The 21599-nt window shown below is 48.3% G+C and overlaps 1 protein-coding gene across 1 annotated transcript in view; it reads left to right on the forward strand.

Annotated features, from left to right (window-relative positions):
* The window catches only part of LOC143956914 (vesicle-associated membrane protein 3-like), a 45193-nt gene that overhangs the window by 14658 nt on the left and 8936 nt on the right, over positions 1–21599 (forward strand). The window contains exon 4 of the mRNA XM_077467081.1: positions 7792–7843. Coding sequence (XP_077323207.1) covers positions 7792–7843 — 52 coding nt within the window. The remainder of the gene's footprint in view (positions 1–7791; positions 7844–21599) is intronic.

The following is a 21599-nucleotide window of genomic DNA, read 5'->3' on the forward strand; positions in this document are numbered from 1 at the left end:
GAGGAACAGCAAGGTGGGTGTCATGTGGGATGATCTAGGAGGAGACAGATGAGGAAGAACAGCAAGGTGGGTGTCATGGGGGATGAGCTAGGAGGAGACCGATGTGTAAGAGCAGCAAGGTGGGTGTCATGGGGGAGGATCTAGGAGGAGACCTCTGTGTAAGAGCAGCAAGGTGGGTGTCATGGGGGAGGATCTAGGAGGAGACCGCTGTGGAGGAACAGCAAGGTGGGTGTCATGGGGGATGAACTAGGAGGAGACCTCTGTGGAGGAACAGCAAGGTGGGTGTCATGGGGGAGGATCTAGGAGGAGACCTCTGTGGAGGAACAGCAAGGTGGGTGTCATGGGGGAGGATCTAGGAGGAGACCTCTGTGTAAGAGCAGCAAGGTGGGTGTCATGGGGGATGAGCTAGGAGGAGACCGCTGTGGAGGAACAGCAAGGTGGGTGTCATGGGGGATGATCTAGGAGGCGACCTCTGTGTAAGAGCAGCAAGGTGGGTGTCATGGGGGATGAGCTAGGAGGAGACCGCTGTGGAGGAACAGCAAGGTGGGTGTCATGGGGGATGAACTAGGAGGAGACCTCTGTGGAGGAACAGCAAGGTGGGTGTCATGGGGGATGATCTAGGAGGAGACAGATGAGGAAGAACAGCAAGGTGGGTGTCATGGGGGATGAACTAGGAGGAGACCTCTGTGGAGGAACAGCAAGGTAGGTGTCATGGGGGTGATCTAGGAGGAGACCCCTGTGGAGGAACAGCAAGGTGGGTGTCATGGGGGATGATCTAGGAGGAGACCTCTGTGGAGGAACAGCAAGGTAGGTGTCATGGGGGTGATCTAGGAGGAGACCTCTGTGGAGGAACAGCAAGGTGGGTGTCATGGGGGATGATCTAGGAGGAGACCGATGTGTAAGAGCAGCAAGGTGGGTGTCATGGGGGATGATCTAGGAGGAGACCGATGAGGAAGAAGAGCAAGGTGGGTGTCATGGGGGAGGATCTAGGAGGAGACCCCTGTGGAGGAACAGCAAGGTGGGTGTCATGGGGGATGATCTAGAACAGAGGTTCTCAACTCCTGTTCTCGGGACCCACTAATAGACCAAGTTTGCAGGATAACTGAAATACATGACAGGTGATATAATTTGCTGCTCAGTGATTGCCATATTCTAGTCGGCACCTCCCCCAAGGTAATCCTTAAAAACTGGCGTGTTGGTGGGTCCTGGGGACTGGAGTGGAGAACCACTGATCTAGAAGGAGACCACTGTGGAAGAACAGCAAGGTGGGTGTAATGGGGGATGATCATAAAATGCACGCTGGGGTATCATATAGCGTTCGCTCTGGAACTTCGTGATTGGAGGAGAGCTGGTCAGGTGACAGGCTACATCACTGAGCTCCTCTACCAGCTTTTTAATTTCTTACACAGCCCCCACCCCTCCCCCATTGCTAGGAGCTTCTCAAGATCACAAGGATTCTCCATCCCAGGAAGTACCAGGCAATTTAGAGGACTAAGAGATGTTCCACATGGTGGATCACTTTTCAGAGGGTGGCATAGCAGCGGCTGACAGGCGTTCAGGATGCGATCCTGCCATCTGCTGAATGTCTTTTTTAATCCCAAGGGGGATTTTGCATTAATGTACTGGAACCGTGAGACAAGTGTTTAAATCACAGCTGCAGCCCTCTCCCATTGGCCTCAGTGGTGCCCCCTGTCTTTTAGGGCTGGGCTTTCAGCAGCTCTCGTCTCAATTTTCAGAGCCGCTTAGCTGTCGGTTAATTACCAGCCACTTGTTGTTTCCATCATTACCTTCCTCATCAGTCCAGCCTACAGCCAGCCCCTTCTGGCTATTAAGACTGCCTTGTTCTTTCCTTTCGTTGCCTTCGCCTGGTCAACATCTCCAGTGTGTCTCTGTGCCGTGTTCCTCGCCTGACTTTGCCTGGCTGACGTTTCTTCTGCTTCTTTGGCTTCTGACAACACTGATCTCTGGCTCCCCGATTCCGGCTTCTCTGATTTCCCGTTTTTGGCTTCCTAACCCTGGCTTCTGTTTTTGACTACGTTCCGGGTTTGTACCACTTTTACCATTATATTAAAAGGTGTGATTTTCACTGCATTTTCTGTCTCCATCTGATTCATGGTTCCTGATTGTAGATGAAGGTCATGAATTCAGAAGATGCAGGCAATCCACCTAGTGGTAATATTTTTTCCAGGTTGATAGAGCAGGACCACCGCATGGATCAGTTTGCCATAGCGTTGCAGACGCTCTTGATTCTCATTGTGGCTGTTCCGGTACAACAGGGATCCTCAAACTACGGCCCTCCAGCTGTTGCAAAACTACACGTCCCATGAGGCATTGTAAAACTCTGACATTCACAAACATGATTAGGCATGATGGGAATTGTAGTTCCTGAACAACTGGAGGGCCATAGTTTGAAGACCCATGCGGTACAACATGTGGGGGCAGGCCGTCCCTGCTGCTGCTCCAGTCTCTGTGCGGGCACCCACCTCAAATATTCCCTCTGTAAGAGGTATGTCTGGTTCCCCAGCGATTTTGGGGCAAACCAGTTCAATGCAGAGGGTTTCTCAACCAGGTTGGGGTATACTTTGAGATGCTGCCCCAGGCGTTCCCCATGGACAGAAGAAAAGTAGGCTTCATTATTTCTTTGCTTTCTGATAGAGCTTTGGCTTGGGCAAACCCTCTATGGGAAATACAAAAATGTGTTGCCCGGAATTACCCTGAGTTTGTGGCCTCCTTTAAAAGGGTACTTGACGTTCCCACTTGCTCCACTTCTGCTGCCAAAAGCCTCATGTGCATTATACAGAGTACGAGAAATGTTGCCGATTACGCCATCGAATTCCGTACTCTGGCAGCAGAGTTCGCTTGGATCAATGAGGCCCTCATGGCTGCTTTTTCTCATCATCTCTCGGATAACATCAAAGTTAAGATAACAGCCCGAGATATACCCACTGAGCTGGAGAAGTTGATCAGGTTTGCCATTCTTATTGACTCCAGACTCCGAGAGAGACCTTCCTTTAAGGAGCGCTTACAGAAGCCTCCTGTACGTTTGGCTCCGAGCTTTGCATTTCCACCTTTGCCTCCCTCACCTCCCATGCCTCCCTCACCTCCCATGCCTTCTGGTATCAAGTCCACCATTGAAGTAGAACCCATGCAGTTGGGCTTCACACGTTTCTCTGCAGAGGAGAGGGCCTTTAGGAGGAGGGAGAGATTGTGCTTTTATTGTGGCCAGGCAGGTCACTTATTGAAGTCTTGTCCTACCCGTCCAGGGAACGCCCGAACCTTGTGTTCCTGTAGGGTAGTGTCTTTGCGTCCCCAGCTATCCTAAAGGATAAACCTCTAGTTCCGATTACCCTTTGCTGGTCTGAGTTTTCCATCGATACCCAAGCTCTAAAAGATTTTGGGACTGCAGGCTTGTGACCATGGCTGTAGGGGCTCTTCATGAGATATTCCAAATCCTTTCCTCACCCCATTACCCGATGGTTATTGGTTATCCTTGGTTACAGAGGCACAACCCCTCTTTTGATTGGCTTCGTGCTGAGGTTCTTTGCTGGTCGCCAGAATGCCGTAAAACTTGTTTTCAGATTAGCGGCTAAGGTCTTGTGCACCTCTTGTGTTTTGCCTCCACACCGGTCTTATGATTGCGCAATTGACCTTCAACCCGGTGCCATTCCTCCTCATGGTCTGGGTTTACCCTTTGTCTGTCTCGGAGGATAAAGCCATGGGGGAGTATGTTGCGGACGCACTTTCTGGAGGGTTCATCTGCAAATCTTCATCTCCTGCTGGTGCTGGAGAAAGAAGAGTGGTGAACAGAGACCTTGTAATGATTATAGGGGTCTCAATCACATCACGATTAAGAACATATATCCAATCCCATTGATTATGGAATTATTTGACCGCCTCAAGGGAGCAACGGTTTTAACGAAGTTCGATCCGAGAGGGGCATACTACCATCTCGTGAGGATCAAGCAGGGCAATGAATAGAAAACTGCGTTTCATACCAGGACCAGACATTATGAATACCTTGTAATGCAGTTTGGTCTCTGCAACGCTCCTGCAGTTTTCCAGGAATTTAATAACAATGTCCTCTGTGATATGTTGCAGCAATGTGTGGTTTACCTTGATGATATTATATATTAGAAACCCCTAGAGAGCCACCACACAGATGTCCCCCATGTCCTACAGAGGTTGAGAGATAATAACCTGTATTATAAGTTGGAAAAGTGCGAATTCCATTGTGAACAGGTTAAATTTTTGGGTTATGTCATTTCTACTGCCGGTTTTTTGATGGACCTAGAGAAATTATCTGCAGTTCTACAGTGGCCTCGACCCGTAGGCCTATTTCCGCTGCAATGTTTTCTTGGCTTTGCCAATTATTATCAGAAATGTATTCGCACCTTCTCTTCTCTGGTCAAACCCCTGACTGATATGACCAGGAAGGACGGCAACCCACAGTGTTGGTCCTCAGATTCCATTAAAGCCTTTGAGTCTCTGAAGGCCACTTTTGCTACAACACCTGTGTTGGCACAACCTAATCCTACGCTACCCTTCATCCTTGAGGTTGATGCTTCTGAGACTGGAGTTGGCGTCCTTCTGCCTCAACGTCCTACTTCTGAGAGCGCTATTCGTCCTTGTGGCTACTTTTCTAAGAAATTGTCTCCTGCAGAGTGCAATTATGAGATTAGGGACAGAGAATCGCTAGCTATCATTTTAGCTCTTAAGGAACGGAGGCATCTCCTCGAGGGTACCACTGTGCCGGTCCTCATTTTGACTGACCATAAGAATCTCACATTCTTGTCTGAGGAAAAATGCTTATCTCCCAGAAGAGCGTGATGGGCTTTTTTTTTGTCTAGCTTCAATTACATAATCTCATTCTTACGCGGTACTAAGAATGTAAGGGCTGACCCATTGTCACAACAGTTTTCCTCCACTTCCAAGATGGAGTCAGTTCCTACTCCCTTGATACCCCCCAATCGCATTCTGGCCACTATTCGCACTAGCCACACTTCACCTTTGGGTGACAGAATTCTTTCCGCTCAGATCCATTCTCCTCCTAAAAAAAAACTTGTAATCGCTGTTTTGTCCCCAAGGATCTCCACACTGCTTTGCTCCAGACCTACCATTCTCCTAAGGCAGCTGGCCACCCAGGGAAGAATCAACTCATATGGTCTGTCTCAACAATTCTGGTGGCCTAGTCTCCGCACAGATGTAGCCGCCTTCGTAGCGGCTTGTTCCATGTGTGCTATGAGTAAGACACCATGACACCTTCCAGTGGGCTTCCTACAACCCATACCCAATGGAGAGAGGCCTTGGACCCACTTGTCTATTGATTTTATTGTGGAGTTACCCAACTCCCAGGGCAACACAGTTATTCTTATGGTGGTTGACCGGTTTTCCAAAATGTCTCATTGTATTCCACTAAAAAAGTTGTCTACATCCAAAGAACTTGCATCAATTTTCGCTTGGGAGGTCTTTCAGTTACATGGGTTACCCAATGTTATCATCTCGGACAGGGGCAGCCAGTTTGTGCCCAGGTTTCGGTAAGCCTTTTTTTGCATAGTTGGGAATTCAGCTTCCCTTCTCCTCAGCATATCACCCGCAGTCCAATGGGGCCGCAGAACGAGCCAACCAAGCCTTGGAGCAGTTTCTAAGTTGCTGCATTTCTGACCACCATAACAACTGGTCAGACATGTTACCTTGGGTAGAGTTTGCTCAAAACAGTGCCATCAGTGCCGCCCCCGCTTGTCTCTGTTTATGGCGAACTATGGGTCCCAGCCATCCATGTTGCCTGACACATTTGGTCCACAAGGAATTCCTGTGTTAGAGGAAAATCTTTGTGAACTCCGTTCCACTTGGGTGCAGGTCCAAGAATCCTTGCAACGCACCAGTGATAGGTACAGACTCAATGGTGACCGCCGACGCCTACCTGTGCCCCCCTCCTACCAAGTTGGGGAGAGGGTCTGGCTGTCCTCTCGTAACCTCCAACTCCGTGTTCACTCACTACAACTGACACCGTCAAATATTAGGCCTTTTCGTATTCTCCGTAGGATCAACCCAGTGGCCTACACTTTAGAGCTTCCGTCCAACATGCGTATTTATAATGTACTCCATGTCTGCTTACTAAACCCTTTGGTGTGCAACTGCTTCACCACCTTGGTACCACATCCTCGCCCGGTTCAGGTGGACAACCATGAGGAGTATGAGATACAATCTATCATTGATTCTTATAGGTTTCGTGGCCGCATACTGCACCTTGTTCATTGGAGGCGTAACGGTCCGGAGGAATGCTTTTGGGTCTCATCCTCGGACCTACATGCTCCTGTCCTCCTCCGTGCTTTCCATAAACATTTTCACCTCAAGCCTGGTGCCCCTCTGAGAGGGAGTGTCAGGGCTGGGCTCAGCCCTTCCTTCTCTGAGCTGGCTGCTCAGCTGTCGGCTAATTGCCAGCTTCCATCTCTCCACAGTTACTTAGCTTTGATTATATAATGCTGGTCAGTCCTGCCTACTTAAGCCGTCCAGTCCAGAGGAGCTCTGCCTTTGCCTTGGTCAACATCACAGAGAAGATTGCCCTGCGATCCTGTTCAAGACTTGCTTTGCTGACATCCCTTCTGGCTCCAGATCCTGCTTGATGTTTCACTACATTGATCCCTGACTTCTGGCTTGGCTGACTATCCGTTCCTGTTACTGAACTTTGGCTATGTTTTTGAATTGGCCTCTGTATTGAGAAGGGGTTGGCCCGCGTATTGGGAAGGGGTTGGTCTGCGTATTGGGAAGTGGCTGGCCTGTGAAGTGGCTGGCCTGTGTATTGGGAAGGGGTTGGCCTGTGTATTGGGAAGGGGTTGGCCTGTGTATTGGGAAGGGGTTGGCCTGTGTATTGGGAAGGGGTTGGCCTGTGTATTGGGAAGGGGTTGGTCTGCGTATTGGGAAGTGGCTGGCCTGTGTATTGGGAAGGGGTTGGCCTGTGTATTGGGAAGGGGTTGGCCTGTGTATTGGGAAGGGGTTGGTCTGCGTATTGGGAAGTGGCTGGCCTGTGTATTGGGAAGGGGTTGGCCTGTGTATTGGGAAGGGGTTGGCCTGTGTATTGGGAAGGGGTTGGCCTGTGTATTGGGAAGTGGCTGGCCTGTGTATTGGGAAGGGGTTGGCCTGTGTATTGGGAAGGGGTTGGCCTGTGTATTGGGAAGGGGTTGGTCTGCGTATTGGGAAGTGGCTGGCCTGTGTATTGGGAAGGGGTTGGCCTGTGTATTGGGAAGGGGTTGGCCTGTGTATTGGGAAGGGGTTGGCCTGTGTATTGGGAAGGGGTTGGCCTGTGTATTGGGAAGGGGTTGGCCTGTGTATTGGGAAGGGGTTGGCCTGTGTATTGGGAAGGGGTTGGCCTGTGTATTGGGAAGGGGTTGGCCTGTGTATTGGGAAGGGGTTGGTCTGCGTATTGGGAAGTGGCTGGCCTGCGTATTGGGAAGGGGTTGGTCTGCGTATTGGGAAGTGGCTGGCCTGCGTATTGGGAAGGGGTTGGTCTGCATATTGGGAAGGGGTTGGCCTGTGTATTGGGAAGGGGTTGGCCTGTGTATTGGGAAGGGGTTGGCCTGTGTATTGGGAAGGGGTTGGCCTGTGTATTGGGAAGGGGTTGGCCTGTGTATTGGGAAGGGGTTGGCCTGTGTATTGGGAAGGGGTTGGCCTGTGTATTGGCGCTCCTCTAATTCACATAAAACCTTCATAACCTTTAATGGTCCTCTACAGGAATAGATCGGGAACTTGGAGGGATTTTGTAACCCACATGGCTTTTTTTTTTTCTGCCCCCAGATGCTGGTTGCCGTCGGTCTGCTTGGTATCACCATGGTGATTGTGATAATTGGTGAGTATTATGGGACGATCAGTTAAAGAGAAAATGATAGAAAGGTAACAGAACTTCCTCTATGGAAATCATCTCATGTCTATGGACAGTCCATGGACTGCTCTTGGGGAGATCTGGTCTCTCTATGGTCTCCCCCTCCATTGGTGGCACAGTATGAGGTTTGATTTAGTAAAGTCTGGGCTTTTTACAGCAGGAATGCAGTTATGACACCTCTAAGACTGAATGTATGTCCCGGCAAGGGGTGCTAGGGTGTGCTGGAGGGTTTACTGATGATGACTGCTGGGGATCTATTATCATCAAGGGGGATCTATTGATGCTGGGGGGGGGGTCATTGGTTGCTGGGAGGGATCTACTGTTCAGGAAGGGGTCTACTGTTGTGGCTGCTGGAACGTCTATTCATGCTGGTAGGGGACTATTGTTGCTGGTGGGGTCCATTGTTTCTGGGGTGGATCTATTGTTATAGAAGGGAAGGGCAACACCACTTCAGGTGAAGGTGATGCTCTTCTTGATAACCAGGTGCGGGTCCAGTCCGTGATCCGACCAGATAATTCAAAAAACGAAAAGAGAATGACCGCACTCCAGGATACAAGGAAAATGCTTTATTCCATGAAATCATCCAACATCCCAACTCTCAGACCCCACGAGACCTCCAGGCCCAGCGGTTCACAGAGGTCTCAGTGGGCTGAAGGTGGTGGCCCCATCTTCCTGTCTTTCAAGCATTATTACTACCCTGGTGACCTCCTGGGGCTGAATGAGTGCGTTGTCACCATTCTTTGCTGCACTTATATGTGTGGTGTCTGACATTGTCCACTCCAGTGTTCTTGTACTTTCCTGGAACTCCCCGATGTATGTTCCTTACCCATATGACCCCTCACTCCGAACCCAGAATTGGGACGGAGGACTATTGCCCAGTTAAGGGCCGCCCCGCCTGTGAGATGATGGCCCTGGGAAAGGTAACCTACGATACTCAATGCCCTCGTGTTCCTCGTTTTGGGTGTTATTATTGCCTTTTTCCCCATCACCTAGTCACCGGTTGCCCTTACCGCTCCAGAAGCTTTTTGACCATGGTATGGAGGGTGGGGGTTGGCACTTAGATGGGACTGTTCACCTAACATAGGCTGGCTGCCCTTATGGGACGCCCACAACTGTTCCCTTTTTTTTTTGTTCTCCTTTTATTTTTTATAGGGTGGATGACAGTGACCCCCAAACTCTATATCTATATATATATATATGTAGCACCGGGCTCCTGAAGAGCACTCGCTATGTGTTTTTCAAAGTTAAAACTTTACCCAAACTACAGTTTGGTTTGGGTCTATTTGTCAAAATTTGACTTCTGTGTCAGTCTGACTGGACTGTGAGATGTTCAGGGGGCGCTGTCTCTGGTGGCAGGCGTGGAACTATGGTCAGGTCAGGTGCTTGGATAACTCTCTCTCGGAGTCAGGTCAGTGGGAGTGGCCCTCTTGCTATGCCCTCTGGGAGAGGGTATTTAAGATGCGAACGTCACGTGGTTTGGGGTTCCGGTCCAGAATGAAGTGCTGATTACATGGTCCTGGTCCTCCTGACCAGCCCCAGGAAGGTTATGGCCTGGGGTGTGGATCTAACCGACTTTAATGCCTCAGGGAAGTTCTGCTGACTTCCATTATCCAATCAGCTGTAAGCAAAAATGTTTTTGTTATTTTCCTTGCATGTGATTGAATATTCTTTGTGAAGCTTCACCTCATTTACTAAGATCTGGAGGAACTGTACTTTGCAAAGTGCTCCGTCTATTTGTCTTTAGTATATCCACCCGGAATTTCTTGCTGCTCCTTGGACCCCCTGGAGCCAGGACAGGGACCCTCGTACACCCCCTGGGGCCAGGACAGGGACCCTCGTACACCCCCTGGGGCCGGGACAGGGACCCTCGTACAACCCCTGGGGCCGGGACAGGGACCCTCGTACACCCCCTGGAACCAGGACAGGGACCCTCGTACACCCCCTGGATTTCTTTATGGACTTCTCTGTGGAGCTCTTTATGGATCTCTCTATGGAGTTCTCTGTGGAGCTCTCTGTGGAGCTCTCTGTGGAGCTCTCTATGGAGTTCTCTGTGGAGCTCTCTGTGGAGCTCTCTATGGAGCTCTCTATGGAGTTCTCTATGGAGTTCTTTATGGAGCTCTCTATGGATCTCTCTATGGAGCTCTCTATGGATCTCTCTATGGATCTCTCTATGGAGCTCTCTATGGATCTCTCTATGGATCTCTCTATGGAGCTCTCTATGGAGCTCTCTATGGAGCCCTCTATGGAGCTCTCTATGGAGCCCTCTATGGAGCCCTCTATGGAGTTCTCTATGGAGCTCTCTATGGAGCTCTCTATGGATCTCTCTATGGATATCTCTATGGAGTTCTCTATGGAGCTCTCTATGGAGCTCTCTATGGATCTCTGTATGGAGGTCTCTATAGATCTCTCTATGGAGCTCTCTATGGAGCTCTCTATGGAGCTCTCTATGGAGTTCTCTATGGAGTTCTCTATGGAGCTCTCTATGGAGTTCTATTTGGAGCTGTGTATGGATGTATCTGTGGATCTCTCTATGGATCTCTCTATGGATCTCTCTATGGAGCGCTCTATGAAGCTCTCTATGGAGCTCTCTATGGAGTTCTCTATGGAGCTCTCTATGGATCTCTCTATGGATCTCTCTATGGAGCGCTCTATGAAGTTCTCTATGGAGCTCTCTGTGGATCTCTCTATGGAGCTCTCTATGGAGCTCTCTATGGATCTCTCTATGGATCTCTCTATGGAGCGCTCTATGAAGTTCTCTATGGACCTCTCTGTGGATCTCTCTATGGATCTCTCTGTGGAGTTCTTGTTAGGTTGCTCGTCTTCTGTAAGTAACCCCTGGTAGCCTAGGCTAGGATTGAAGAGCGGAGGTCCCTTTCACCGGTGGACAAAACATTACACATACACGCTATTGTACGTGAATAATGAATGTGCCTATTGAAGCACACACAACAATTTTATTTAGTTTGAACAGAAGGACAGCCCTGTGGTTTAACCAATCAGGTAATTCATACATACATCGACATTTTTCTTAAACTCATGACATTATCTAAGTCAAAGGTGAAATACAGTCTTCTGATAGTTATCTCGTCATTTCAACATCTGCTGACTGACCATATTCTTGCGTAACCAGTCCTATCTTAGCTTTGTACCTCTTACCGCAGACAGATGCATCCTAATATGTCAACATCTTGCATCTTAATTCTGAACTTAGTGAAATGCACGCCTAAGCATATTATCTTAGACCTTTAACCTAGTACCGTATATCTTTTGGCAACCTTAATAAGTATTCCCTTATAATCCTTCCTTTGATCATTCTGTGATTTACATAATGATCATTCCTTTTCTAATTTAATAGCACAGGCTTCATACTCCGAACCCTTGTGCTCTTGGTTTTTATACCATACCGTTGGATCCTTAACAATGGAAGTGAGTTTCAGATCCTTCGGAGCGACCGTGTTTCCCTTTTTACATAAACATTTGATTATCTTATAACAGGCATATAAAAATAGAATGAAGAGAATCACAGTGACAATTGTCATGGCAGCATTTCGGAGCCAAGATATTAATCCCCCAAAACTAAAACTGCTCGAGAAGGGATCCCAGTTTTTTCCTATGTTCCTTGCCTCTTTCTGTAGTTTATTTACCTCTTCCCTGTGTTGGGCAATAACGTCATAGTAGTCTGGGACTTCGATGCTGGTATTATGAATCCAGGTACAGCACTCATAATCCTCAGTAGTCTCACAGAGGCCAGTAAGGGCTGCACTCATACTTTCTATAGCCAACTCATGTAGTTCTAGTTGCTTCCTAATTGCCCTAGTTTCTAGATTTAGTTTGGTTATGTCATCAGAATTTTCCTCCAGAATCTCATCAATTATGCCAGTGTAATTATTTAATCTTTTCATTAGGTCAATTCCCCACCCTGTCCAGGAAGGGAACCATGCCCAGGCCATATCTTTTTCTAAAAACAATTCTCGTTTATTACGGTGTCTAAGGGGATATCTAGGATGCATGCTAGCTTCAAGGAGGTGACTTCCCTTGTTATCCCCTAATACCCCCATAATAGGAACCAGGGCTGCAAGGTAACACCACCCCTGGGGTTTGGTTGGGATCCAGGGGTGACAGAGTTTGCCGCAGCATATATATATGGTATTTCCTAGAGCTAGGGGTCGTTTATGGAACACGTTCCTAAGAGTATCAGAAAGGCCAGAGAGCACCAGTATTGACATTAATTGGTGTATTGTAGTCTTGGTACTGGAGCTAAGAAAGTCTAAAAAGGTGGCATTTAGGGTGGGATCTGAAGTATGGAAGAAAGAAGGACTGTTAAATGATGTCATTGAAATGTTAAGTTTTGCTTGTTTGCAAACCTCGGCTCCATCTGTGGTGTTTCCCAGTCGGAAACACCAGTCTGGGAAGTGGCTTCTACCTATAATTTGGAAAGTGAGGGTTTTATTTGGACGGGTCCTAGTAACATTCGTTAGGACGATAGGGGGTGTTCCATTAAGGAGGGGGGTAAAATTCAAGGGGACTGCCATGAGAGGGATTCTAGCTGTACTGGGATGTAGCTTGCTGCAAATCCAGCATTTCTCAAAACCAGATTTTTGAGCATAGCTATATTTGAATTTTAGTAGTAACATCTTGTTAGTCAGTCCCTTAGGTGACTCATTAACGGGTACAATACTTCTACTATGTCTTTGGCCGGGGGTATTATTCATCTTAGGTGGTCCACATATCCCTTTTAATAGACCTAAATCTTCTGGATGATATATACAGTTGGCTATAAACCATGTGGGCAGGAATACAAATAGTACCAGACTACCCCAAAGGCATACAGCCTTCCCTGACACTGATGGAGAAAGCATCTTTGTTTTTTAAAGTTCTGATTATTTGTTATCTAAGAGTAGTGATGGACGAACGTTTCGCCCGGCGGTCGTTTCGCGGCGAATTTCCGACTTTCGCCGTCCGCGGGTTCGAACGCCTTTTTCCGTCGTTCGCCCCGGCGGACTTACGTGTTTAATGTATACAAGAACTTTAACCTTTCGTGACACGTTTATCATGTGTTACAGGACAACCAATTGAGACATGACAGCTCATGGACACTTGGACATTCCCCCTAACCTATAAATACACCCGATCCGGTGGCCATTTTACATTCTTTCTTCTGTCACTGTAGGGAAAGGATCCTGTGTGGAGTAGGGACAGAGAAAACGCTAGCTATTTGGTACACAAAAGTTCTTTTCAGGACTGGTATAGGTGTTAGGTCAGCAGCCTGAGTTTCTTTTGTCAGTTTAGATAAAGGGACAGAGCGCTGTATGCTGCTATTTTAGGGACAGCTCAGCCAGATTAGTCTTTCTTCATCATCATCATCATCATCATCATTAGCTGTTACTATCAGGTCCACAAAAGAGCTATTCCAGCTAATCGTTCCAGCCTACTCTTTTTTGCCAATTTGTATAGGGACAGGCAGGAAGCAGTGTGTCAGGCAGTGAGGATAATTTTAAAGACTTGCTGTTACTATTAGTTCCACAAAGGTTCTTTTCAGGACTGGTATCAGTGGTACGGTAATAGGCTTGTACACGTATAATATTCTTTCTTCCAAATATAGAAAGAATATTATACTTGACTGCTGCCCTTCTGCTGCAGTCTGCTAATCATTCACAACTCACTTGTTCCACAAAGCTCTTTATCAGGACTGGTAACTTGGTCTGTCTAGGGTGCTACGGTACATAGGCTTGGGTGCGGTACAGTCTGCTGTTCTGTAAGGACCGCTATCGGTCCACAATACATAGGGTTGCCGTGCACTACTGCTGACCGCTGCCCTATACTGCAGCAGTCCTTCAGCGGTATAGGGACTGACGCACAGTCTGCTAAACACTAATACACAACCTGCTTGGTCCACAAAAGTTCTTATAAGGACTGGTAACTTGGTATAGGGTGCTACGGTACATAGGCTTGAGTGCGGTACAGTCTGCTGTTCTGTAAGGACCGCTATCGGTCCACCATACATAGGGTTGACGTGCACTACTGCTGACCGCTGCCCTATACTGCAGCAGTCCTTCAGCGGTATAGGGACTGACGCACAGTCTGCTAAACACTAACACACAACCTGCTTGGTCCACAAAAGTTTTTATAAGGACTGGTAACTTGGTATAGGGTGCTACGGTACATAGGCCTGAGTGCAGTACAGTCTGCTGTTCTGTAAGGACTGCTATCGGTCCACAATACATAGGGTTGCCGTGCACTACTGCTGACCGCTGCCCTATACTGCAGCAGTCCTTCAGCGGTATAGGGACTGACGCACAGTCTGCTAAACACTAATACACAACCTGCTTGGTCCACAAAAGTTCTTATAAGGACTGGTAACTTGGTATAGGGTGCTACGGTACATAGGCCTGAGTGCGGTACAGTCTGCTGTTCTGTAAGGACCGCTATCGGTCCACAATACATAGGGTTGACGTGCACTACTGCTGACCGCTGCCCTATACTGCAGCAGTCCTTCAGCGGTATAGGGACTGACGCACAGTCTGCTAAACACTAACACACAACCTGCTTGGTCCACAAAAGTTTTTATAAGGACTGGTAACTTGGTATAGGGTGCTACGGTACATAGGCCTGAGTGCAGTACAGTCTGCTGTTCTGTAAGGACTGCTATCGGTCCACAATACATAGGGTTGCCGTGCACTACTGCTGACCGCTGCCCTATACTGCAGCAGTCCTTCAGCGGTATAGGGACTGACGCACAGTCTGCTAAACACTAATACACAACCTGCTTGGTCCACAAAAGTTCTTATAAGGACTGGTAACTTGGTATAGGGTGCTACGGTACATAGGCCTGAGTGCAGTACAGTCTGCTGTTCTGTAAGGACCGCTATCGGTCCACAATACATAGGGTTGCCGTGCACTACTGCTGACCGCTGCCCTATACTGCAGCAGTCCTTCATTGGTATAGGGACTGACGTACAGTCTGCTAATCACTAACACACAACCTGCTTGGTCCACAAAAGTTCTTATAAGGACTGGTAACTTGGTATAGGGTGCTACGGTACATAGGCCTGAGTGCGTTACAGTCTGCTGTTCTGTAAGGACCGCTATCGGTCCACAATACATAGGGTTGCCGTGCACTACTGCTGACCGCTGCCCTATACTGCAGCAGTCCTTCAGCGGTATAGGGACTGACGCACAGTCTGCTAAACACTAACACACAACCTGCTTGGTCCACAAAAGTTTTTATAAGGACTGGTAACTTGGTATAGGGTGCTACGGTACATAGGCCTGAGTGCAGTACAGTCTGCTGTTCTGTAAGGACCGCTATCGGTCCACAATACATAGGGTTGACGTGCACTACTGCTGACCGCTGCCCTATACTGCAGCAGTCCTTCAGCGGTATAGGGACTAAGAGTTTTGTCACAGGGTGATTTAAAAAATGACAGGCAGAGGAAGAGGCAGGCCCTTCCGCAGGGGTGGTAGGGGTAGGGCAGGAGCAACAGCCTTGAGCCAAAGTGGGAAGTTGCAGAAGGTGCGTTCAATTACTTTAAAGGACGCACCAGACTTGGTTGAGTGGCTCACTCAGCCTTATTCTTCTGCACCCTCCTCATCCTCTCGATCTGCACCCTCTTCTTCACTCTCTGCTATGTGCACCCCCAAAGACACTACCACCAACAACACCACCACCACCACATACCTTCCGCTTGAGTGCAAATGGGGGCCTTCATGCTCCAGTGTTTTAATAGGGACCCCCGTATAAAAAGCATGAGGGTCAAGGACCAGTACTGGGTGGCAACGTACTTAGACCCCCGGTACAAACACAAAATGGCGGAAATGTTACCGCCGTCGCAGAGGGCTGTCAGAATGCAGCACTTCCAGGCCTTGCTTCGAGAAATGCTGCATTCTGCTTTTGCGTGCGCTGGCAGAGGAGCAATTCCCACTCCCAGAGAAGGATTTGCGGGTACCAATCCAACAGCGCCTGCAAGAAGAGGCCGGTTTGAAGATGTGTTGGTGACTTCGGATATGAGGTCATTCTTTCAGCCGACCCATCGACAGGTGTCATCCGGATCCAGCATCAGGGAACGCCTAGACCGTCAGGTGTCCGACTACATTGGGTTAACGGCCGATGTGGACGCTCTGAGGAGTGATGAACCCCTAGACTACTGGGTGGGCAGGCTTGACCTCTGGCCAGAGCTTGCCCAATTTGCAATCGAACTGTTGGCTTGCCCCTCATCCAGTGTCCTGTCCGAAAGGACGTTCAGCGCAGCAGGGGGGATTGTGACCGATAAGCGTACTCGCCTAGCTCACCACAGTGTTAACTACCTCACATTTCTAAAAATGAATGAGGCATGGATCTCGGAGGAATTCAACACATGTGACCAGTAGACCATGTATATGTCTATAAACTATTTTTTTAATCAAGCACACAGACCTTCTTAATTCATTTGGCTCACTTCCTTGACCCAAAAAAGCACACCGTACTATATGCCCCTACCCTCCTCTTTGAAGAGGTTGAGCGGTGTCATATTTCTACTGGGGCTGCTTATGATATCCCTGTGCTGTGCTGACTTCCTCCTGGGGGTTCTTATTATGAAGGGATCACACTATCCCTGTGCTGTGCTGACTTCCTCCTGGGGGTTCTTATTATGAGGGGATCACACCATCCCTGTGCTGTGCTGACTTCCTCCTGGGGCTGCTTACGGTGCTGCTGTCAGTGCTGTATGTCACGGTGCTGCTGTCAGCGCTGTATGTCACGGTGCTGCTGTCAGCGCTGTATGTCACGGTGCTGCTGTCAGCGCTGTATGTCACGGTGCTGCTGTCAGCGCTGTATGTCACGGTGCTGCTGTCAGCGCTGTATGTCACGGTGCTGCTGTCAGCGCTGTATGTCACGGTGCTGCTGTCAGCGCTGTATGTCACGGAGCTGCTGTCAGCGCTGTATGTCACGGAGCTGCTGTCAGCGCTGTATGTCACGGAGCTGCTGTCAGCGCTGTATGTCACGGAGCTGCTGTCAGCGCTGTATGTCACGGTGCTGCTGTCAGCGCTGTATGTCACGGAGCTGCTGTCAGCGCTGTATGTCACGGAGCTGCTGTCAGCGCTGTATGTCACGGAGCTGCTGTCAGCGCTGTATGTCACGGAGCTGCTGTCAGCGCTGTATGTCACGGAGCTGCTGTCAGCGCTGTATGTCACGGTGCTGATGTCAGTGCTCTGTATTACGGTGCTGCTGTCAGTGCTCTGTATCTCCTGCACCCTCTTGTTTGCCTACCCTGGTCCCTGACCTTCCCTCTCCTCCATTGCCTTCATTAGCTCCATAGTCCTGAATTGTCAGAACAATTTCCCAAATAAAAAAAAAATGCTTGTAGTTATCGATCCCAAATTCACCTCATACATGTATTATGCTATTGTCCAGGTGGTGGGACTACGTGCTACCCCCTAATAATTACCCCGTGGCCGCAAATTCGACCTAAAGGTTTGCGAAATTCGCCTCCCATTGAAGTCAATGGAGCCCGCGGCGAACGGTCGTTTTCGCGAACGTTTGTGTCCGTTCGCGTTTCGCGTTCGCGAAACGTCCCGTCGGAAGTTCGTCCATCACTATCTAAGAGTTCTGTTCTTCTTCTTCGTTTCTCATCCCGGCAGTTGTTGGCTCTGTTTTGTCCTTTTGAGGGGGTGTGGGATCTTCCAGGGAAATTTGTTCTATGCCTCTCTGAACTTCTTGTAGATCTTGTTCTTGGGAGTTGCTGCTCTCTGTCACTGCCAGGGGCTCTGGAGTCGAGGGAAGCTGGGGACACTTTTTAAGACGGCTGGCGTGGATCCAGGTGTTTCCTAGGTCTGTTAACACTGCGGTCCTGGATACCTTTTCCACCTTCCATGGTCCTGAGAAAGCCGGTCCGATACTCTTTCTTTGTGCTAATTGTTTGATCAGCACTTTATCCCCAGGGATGAAGGGATGCGTTGGTTCTGTGGGAAGAGGGAAAAAAGGTGACAGAAACTTGTTCGTTTATTTCGTGGAGCATACTTACCAGATTTTTCACGTACATTTCCTGTTGGGAATAAATGTCAATATCAGTGTCTTGGTCTAATGGGGGTAATTCTATGTTTGCGGGGATTCCCATGAGGACCTCAAAGGGTGATAATTTTGTTCTTGCATGTGGATCTTCCCCTCTTTTGACCAAAGACCTTCAGGGTCTTTGGTCAATCCTTCCTTTGTCCAAAAATGGACATCATCTTCTGTGGCCATTGATTGCATCTGTGCTATGACAGTTTTAAAGTTAGGTGCTGCGAAGTGTTCCTTGAAAAACATTGTTGTGGGGGCAGGTGGGTTAGGGGAAAAGGCAGCAGCTCTTTTAGCTTCTCTGTCAGCAAGAGCATTCCCTTTTGAAACACGACTGCTGTCAGAGGAGTGTGCCTTTACTTTAATTATGGCTACCTTTTTTGGAAGAAGAATGGCTTGGAGGAGAGCACTAATCTGTGTGGAGTTGCCAATTATTTTGTTGTCTGCTGTTTTAAAACCTCTATTGGCCCATATCACACCAAAATCATGCACCACTCCAAAAGCATATCTACTGTCTGTGTAGACGTTCACCTCTTTACCGGTGAATAGAATGCAGGCCCTAGTGAGGGCTTCTAACTCTGCTACCTGGGCTGAAGAAGGAGGTAATGATTTTGCCTCCAGTACGATGTCTGGTAGTTGAACAACTGCATAACCGGTTAAAAAGGTGGAGTCAGAGGGACGTGAGCAGCTACCGTCAACGAAAACATCCTCTGCACCTGAGATAGGGGTGTCAGTGAGATCCGGTCTGGGACTGGTAATAGCAGCAACCTTTTCCGAACAGTCATGTATAATGTCTGGGTCATGTGGTAAACGCAACATGGAATGCAAAAGGCGCACAGCGGGGTTGCTGGCAGGCACATATTTGAGTGTGAGGTTATCAGTGTTCATCAGTGTTATCTCATAACCACTAAGTCTTTGCGAGGTCATATGTTGGGTATTCATGTTCTGAATAAGATGCGTGACTGAATGAGTGGTATAGAGAGTCAATGGGTGACCTAGCACTAATTTGTTTGCATCTTGTACAGCCATTGCACAGGCAGCAAGATTTTGGAGACAGAATGGCATTCCCTGTACTTGGATGGGGAGTTTTTTTTAGATAGGTAGGAGACAGGGCGGTAGCCTGTTCCATGCTGTTGTGTTAGCACGGCGGCAAAAGAGGTCCCCGAGACTACACAGTATAGTTGAAAAGCTTTACCATAGTCTACCAACCCTAGGGCGGGAGCATTTGACAGACTGTTTAATAGAGCTTGAAAAGCTTGTAGTCTGTCTTCAGTCCAATCTATTAATTTAGGGGCTGTCGAGCCAGTAGCCTCTCTTAGGATACTATCACAATGAGAACAGTCAGGGATCCATTGGCGGCAATATACCATTGCACCCAAAAATGAGAGTAGGGCGGCCTTGTCTTTTGGGGGACTGAGAGCTCGAAGGGCTGCGGCACGTTTAGGTGACACCAGCCTTGTTCCTTCCTTTAGAATGCACCCTAGGTATTCTACCTGTGGCTGGCACCATTGTATTTTCTTCCTTGAGGCTAGATGCCCGGCGTGAGCTAGGTGTTGTAACAGTGATGTTGAATCGACCGCACATTCTTCAGCAGTTCGACTGCACAGGAGCAAGTCGTCCACATACTGTATCAGTACCGACCCTCGCTCAGATGTCCAAGACTTGACAGTCTCGTTGAGTACCATAGAGAAGGCGGCTGGACTGTCTACATACCCTTGCCAGGTTAGTTGGCCCCCGGCCCAGGAGAAAGCAAACATAGGTTGGGCTTCCTCTGCAATGGGAATGCTAAAGAAAGCATTCGCTAAATCAATTACTGTGTAGCATAGAGAGTCTGCCGGTATGCATGAGAAAATAAAAGTGATGTCTGAGACTAGGGGTGGGAGGGGAATCACTTGTTTGTTTACTGCTCTGAGGTCTTGGACGAGTCTCCACTCGCCACTGGCCTTCTTTACAGGGTAAATGGGTGTGTTCCAGGGACTGATGATTGGTCTCAGGATACCTTTTGATATGTAATCATTAATTTGAGGGGAGATGCCTTTGACTTTCTCTGGGGGTAGGGGATACTGTTTTTGATATTGTATCCCTGCATCTGACCGCATTTGGGGTGCATATGGTGTGCAATTAATAAAGCCCACACTACCTTTGTTTTCTGCCCAAATTGAGTGATGGTCAAGGGAGGAAGGTATCATTAGAAAGAAACTCCTGTGTGCATGTCTTTTTGGGAACCCTCTGTGTGCATGTCGCTTAGGGCCATGTAAGTCACATAATGGTGAACTAGCGGTAAGGGAACCTTCTTTATTAAACTTAATGGTAATACACAGTTGTGCCAAGAGGTCCCGTCCCATACGGGGCACAGGGCATGAGGACAAGACGGCAAAAGTTTGGGTACATAATTTCTGTCCTTCTGGAGTGGCTACAGTCAGTGGTGGAGTGATGGGATGGGTGACAGGTGTCCCATTAATACCAACAGAGTTTCCCTCGGTGCATTATTTGTGGCTGTGTAGGATATTGGGGTAGTGGTTGACGAGGGTTCTGGTATGGCAGATAACGGGGATACTGTGGGCGGGTCTGGGGGTTAAATCCCCTGCCTCTGCCTCTCGCTCTAATCTGTCCAGTCCTATAAGGGCACTGGGATTTCCAATGTCCTTGCTGTCCACAATTGCCTATATTTTCCAAGGCATTTGTTCCATGCACAGAAACAATCCTTCATGTATTGTGGGTCAGCCCCTTTGCAGGGAGGATAAGAATGCTTATGTACCTGACAAATTTTACTGACTTCTTGCCAGTCTTCCTCTGAACAAGGACCTTGGGGTCCTGGGTCATGGATTCCCAATTGGTGACACCTTTCCCAGACTTGTGTCCAAAATGGTTCTACCTGGGGGCCAGGGATCATATTACTGACAAATTCATAGGGTGATGGGGTGGCCATGGCTTGGGTTGCTGCAGTATTCCCCATCTAGTAGTCTGGGCAGTGTGTGTCTAGTGGCAGGACACAGGTGATAACACCCGGTTTGTCCAACAATCCGGTCTCTGGTCTGGGAGTAGGATCCCTGATCTTTTTTGGGGCAGATGGACTTATATAAAACTATGAAGATTTACCCTTAATATACGATGAAGGGTAAATTTTTCCTGGTGGCGGGATATACCCCTCTTACACCAAGTCTGCAAGAGAACCCCCCTGGTCTGGTGGTCAGTAAAATCCACTTGTCATCTATTCTTAGGAAGAGTAGACCTAACGTGCAATGGGGGCAGGCGGATGCTATGTCACTACAAGAGGGCTCCTCATATTCTGCACTCATTTAAACAACAACAATTATTTTCCTTATACTCTATATTAAAACTTATACTCTATATACTTACACGTGTACCTAGAGAGAAACAGACATATTCTTAATATACTTTAAGACATGAAATAACCGTATTGCAATACATTTATCAATTTATAGTGCACTTTTTTTTAAAAAAAATCAAATGGGCGTCCACTCCACCAATCCCTTTGTCACGGGCGTAATCTACTACTTCCCGTGTTAAAAATACTATCACCAATAGTTTTAAGTCAGACCAACCTAGTCGGACTCCCCTAAACCTATAAATTCCTTGCGAGCCCTTTTAACCTCCCGAGTGACCAGCCTAGTCCATCGCGAAGGCACAGTTACTTCTTTTAATTTTAAACTAAGTTCGTAGCGGCCGCCC

The sequence above is a fragment of the Lithobates pipiens genome, unplaced genomic scaffold (genome assembly GCF_037356315.1).
Source record: "Lithobates pipiens isolate NorthernLeopardFrog02 unplaced genomic scaffold, aLitPip1_a1.2 Scaffold_47, whole genome shotgun sequence".
Classification (NCBI taxonomy): Eukaryota; Metazoa; Chordata; class Amphibia; order Anura; family Ranidae; genus Lithobates; species Lithobates pipiens.